Here is a 5000-nt window from a genome sequence, read left to right as displayed (position 1 = left end):
TGGCGCAGGTTCTGCCGGGCCGTGTGCACCAGCTCCCCGTCCAGGTCCAGGCCCAGGATGCGGGCGGGGCTCCAGTGCCACGCGATGGCCAGGGTCACGTGACCCGTGTTGCAGCCAACGTCCAGGACCTGTTTCCCGCAGAACCACTCCGGCTTAAAGAAGGACAGGCGCGGGTCGGCGGTCAGCGATGGCGTACGGTAACCGTAGTAACGGCTGTAGGTTCCGTACTGGAACCGGCGTTGAGGCTTGCGCTGCTGCTTGGTTAGCTCCGCCCCCAGAGGAGGGGCTCTGTTGGCTCCACCCACAACAGGAGTGTGGAAGGTCTGCACGATTGGACGTTTAGTGGGCGGAGTCGGCGTGATTGACAGGCGGTCAGAATGGCTGGTGGTTCGTCTACGCTTCCTGTGTTTGGACGACTGGGTGGAGCTAGTTGAGGAGGGGTGGGACCGTCGCCGCGGCAATATGGGCGGCACCACTTCGTCACGGCAGTTGATTGATGTGTTGAGCTCGTACGGGCGTGGCGACTCCTCCACGGGTTTCAGCGCCATGGCGACCGTAGCCTCCGCGTCAGGGAGCGTTGACCCCTCGATGACCTTTGGCCTCTCCGCGTCCGAGAGGTCAGCGGCGGCCCCCGGGTGGTGCCGGTTGCGGTGTCGGCGCCGGCTCTTCATGGGCGACACCAGCACGCCGGCGGCCGCGTCCGAGCAGCTCAGGTTCAGCGGGTCCGTGATGTCTTTAGGGATCAGGATCTCCACCGGCTCCCGGCTCTTGGAGGGAAGCGGCGATGATTTGGGCGTCTCGGCGTTGAGCGCCTTGCTAACGTCCTCGTCCAACAGACTGTTGAGGTTCAGCGGGTCGAAGATGTTCCCGCCCATCAGGAAGTTTGAGGGCAGCACCGGGTCGCTTTCAGAGTTAGCGCGGCGCCTGCGTTTCCCAAGACCCGGATGTTTAAACCCCACATTCATGCTAAAGCGGCGCTTGTTGAGCTTCTGTGGCACCGGCGTCTCGCCCAGAGTCTGCAGACTGCTCTTCATCTGGAAGGGTCTGTCGTGGTTGACCCCGTCCTGAGGGGTCACGTGATTAGCAGCGAGTTCGGTTAGCACCATGTTAGCGGTCACCTGCTCCGGGACGGATGTTAGCAGCGGAGACGGAGCGTGACAACCTGCCCCGCCAGCGGCCGGAAGCTCACTCTGCACGGACATCACGCTCCACATCCATCAGCCTAAGAAAACACAGGTCAAAACACATTAGCTTCCGCCACAACAGGTCAAAACACATTAGCTTCCGCCACAACAGGTCAAAACACATTAGCTTCCGCCACAACAGGTCAAAACACATTAGCTTCCGCCACAACAGGTCAAAACACATTAGCTTCCGCCACAGAATGAGAAAGTTTAAAAGGATTACTGCGACTTTTATGGTCCTTGCACATTGAGTCCGAAATTCTTGCACATTAAAAAATAAATACGACCTCGCGTTATGTCACCGCCTCCGAAACTTTCGTCCATCATAGACAAATTCGAATCGGGTTCGATTTTCTGAGTTTTTCGCATCCGTAGCAAGTATTTTGAGGGACGTTTTGACAATTCAGAGCCACCGATGACAAATACGAAAAAACACACACGGAATTTTCAGACCTTTAATCTCAAAATTCTGACTTTTTTCCTCACAATTGCCATATAAATGTAGAACTGCAAGAAAAAAGTCAGAATTCTGACACAAAATGCAGTTTAACTTTTTACTCCGTGGCAGAAATAAGCTTCAAGTTCTACTTCCTAGCAAGCGGGTGAAGAGTACTTACTTGACTAGCGATCCTTCAGTATAGATTGATGTACATTGATGTGCTTGTGATCCACGTGTTACATCTGACACTCAACACCGCCACGCCCTTGGCTCCGCCCTGCTAATTTTAATAACTCCGCCCCCAGGAGGGTCTACCGCACTTCTCATGAATAATGCCTCAGAAACGAGAGTCCCAGAAGCTCCCGCCCCTACCTAATACAAACACAAGTTCTTTTAAACACACACGCGTACGCACGCACGCGCGCGCACACACACACACACACACACACACCTCCAAGCGCGATCGTTTCTCCGCCTTTCTTTCCTAAACACGTACGCGAAAATCACTCCTAAATAACGCACTGGTACACTATGTTTTGCGACAGATCCGGCCTCTATCTGCACTAGAGATGCTCTAGTAAATATGAAATGTACTTCTCAAAATATTGCTGCTTAAAAACAAAGTTTAATCTTTCGAAAGCTCATGAATGCGCGAGCTAGCACTGCTCCATCTCGCGCGGTGGCACAGCAGACTCACGCGCTTATATATTCCTGCACACACCGAGACTGACGGACAGCCGCCTCCGCCAATCAGAGGGCAGAATATTCACTAAGGCCCCCTAAACGGCCAATAGTGAAGCTCCAAATGAAGGCATGTGCTTTCGGTTACCGCCCCTCCTCGCTGAATAGGTATCCAGCGGACTGCCTGTGCTGACCCGACAGAAACTAATCAATATCATCAATATCAACAAATGTCACTTGCCGAGGACAAAAATGACTTTGAATATTTAACTATGATTTATGACCCGTGAAAACCCCATCGCGCTGGTTCGGGAACAGTCGTGAACTCGACACAGGCACCGTCACATGTGTAAACAAGCCCTGACTGGGTTCCACAGCACGAAACTGACGCGAACAACCGCGAGTAATGACCGAATAAAGCTGGGAACACGCGTTATGTGACACTGACATTATGCAAGATAATACATTAATGCGACAGTGAGCTTTTAAAGACACCCTCCCTCGTTTCTGCAGGAAGGGGGAACTCTGGGAAATGTAGTCCTGTTCTCTGAACCTGCTGCAAAACAAGAAAAATAAGAATTTTCCCAAGTTCCATAATTCTTATTATTTTTCTTTTTACAAGATGTTATAACTGGCACAATGGTCTTGTTCATGTAATGTGATACTGGATTATGAGAGATGGACAATATTGAATAGAGGTGAGCGGGGCTAGCTGTCACATACTTGTTTTAAATACTTCCACACATGCCAACATGACGAAACTTAGTGTATTAGTTGCCATATCAACACTATATAGAGAAGAAATTGCGCCAAAATTCAGAAATCTTTGGAAGATATCACTGAACATTTTTTTAACCATAGCAAAAGTTTTTTTTTTTTTTTTTTACTTACTTACATACTGACTTAGTATGACATGATTGCAACTTTTTAATGTTATAATTAAGATTTATCAGAGCATAATTTTTTTCTTACCCACTTCTTCACACACACACACACACACTCGTTTGAAAGGAAGGCCGTCAGTCTATGTGTGTGTGATGGAGCTTCTGTCCTCTAGAGGGAGTGTTGAAGCCCAATCCTGGGGTCCATGGAACAATTTAGAGAAAAGCAGTGTAAAAATTTAGAAACAAATAAAATTTAAAAAAAATTATAAAAATAAATACATACATTTGGTTAAAATAAAATAAAAATATTTACTAAAATAAACAAATATTAAATTAATACATACAATTAAAATAAATTGATTAAAATAAATTAATTTGATTTAAACAATACATGTATTCACTTGATAAAAATATATAAATGAATAAAATACATCTGACTTGCATCTAACAGTATTACAGTGAGGAGACAAAAATGCAATGATGTAGTGTAAAAGAAACTAAATATTTTACACATTTACAATATGAATTTTTCACAGTTTAATTGGGTGTTCATGAGAACATATGGCTGTCTTTATATGTTAGGATGTGGTCCCGCGCAGGAGATGATGATGTTTGGAGTCTGGCTGAATCCAGCAGCACACGGACAAGGTATACACACACACACACACACATGGGCGTCAGTTTGGTTTGAGATGTGCTGGGGACAGAGACGCATTCGGAAGTGCATTTTCAGAAGTGCTGGGTACAATGATGGATTCATTTTTTTTCTCTCTTTCGCGCAGGTCATGTTTTGAAAGACGATGTCCTGTAGCTTACTAATGTAAATAAATAAAAATGTATACAAAAATGTGATGATGTCCGACTCATTTTATGAAGAAGAAAGCCTCAAGTTTTCAAAAAGCATTAGACATATGACCCACTATTCTGCTTCATAAGTACCATGTTGACAATATGACATGACGTGGTTTAATGTAGGGACTGTTCGTTTTATAATTAAGGGACTACCGGAGGAGTTTTGAGATCTATAGTCAAAATAGACTTGACCCTCCCTTCGCCAGCAATAAATTTTTCTATGAACCTCCAAATTATCTATTGTCTGCTATATTTACTTCTTATTTATTAAATCCAGGTAATTGGTTCATGAAACATTGATTAAAATTAAGATACAATTAATTCAAAACGAAATTCACTTTAAAGAAAGGCAGCTGTTCTGTTTGAGGTCTCTGTGAAAGTTTTAAATCAGTCTTTTAGTGCCGCTTTCAGAGCGCTCACATCCTTAACCAAGAACTGACAAGTTGTTTTTTCCCCCATAAATGTGACGAAACACGAAAAATTAAATAAAATGATTATTATAATGGATTTTTGTTGGGTCAGACAATGATTACCAAATTTCTCTCTCATATTGCTCCTCATAACCACTGAAAACGGTCAAAAATCGAATCAAAAGTCAAATTATTATGGAAGGAAGTTAAAAGTGGTGGGTACAAAATGACTGGGAATATGGTGGGTATGCGTCCCCACCGAAATCGACGCCTCGACGCTAACACTTCCTGTTTTGACTGATCGGAACACATCATTTGCATGGAATTAACTCTTGCCTCATTCAATCAAGTCAGCAAATAAAATTATTAAGAACAAGAGTTATGAACAAAAGTCATATGAATATGTCAAATGAATATGTTGGATGGATGGATAAACAAAATAGAAATTTTCATAAATTTCTTCTCAGTACACAAATGATGGAAAGGAAACAAGGAAAGGAAGCAGCGAGGAAAGGAAGCGAGGAAAGGAAGCGAGGAAAGGAAACGAGGA

General features: G+C 44.7%; 1 protein-coding gene across 1 annotated transcript in view; it reads right to left on the bottom strand.

The window, feature by feature from the left end:
* The window catches only part of mepceb (methylphosphate capping enzyme b), a 10745-nt gene extending 8025 nt beyond the window's left edge, over window positions 1-2720 (bottom strand). The window contains exons 1-2 of the mRNA XM_079848367.1: window positions 1802-2720; window positions 1-1222 (exon numbers count right to left, since the gene is read on the bottom strand). The exon at window positions 1-1222 is cut by the window's left edge and continues 205 nt beyond it. Of these exons, the coding sequence (XP_079704493.1) occupies window positions 1-1214 (1214 nt within the window). The 5' untranslated portion in view covers window positions 1215-1222; window positions 1802-2720. The remainder of the gene's footprint in view (window positions 1223-1801) is intronic.
* Between the last annotated feature and the right edge of the window lie 2280 nt (window positions 2721-5000).

This window comes from Squalius cephalus (genome assembly GCF_949319135.1).
Source record: "Squalius cephalus genome assembly, chromosome: 18".
Classification (NCBI taxonomy): Eukaryota; Metazoa; Chordata; class Actinopteri; order Cypriniformes; family Leuciscidae; genus Squalius; species Squalius cephalus.
This window is presented reverse-complemented; position numbering and strand designations above follow the sequence as displayed.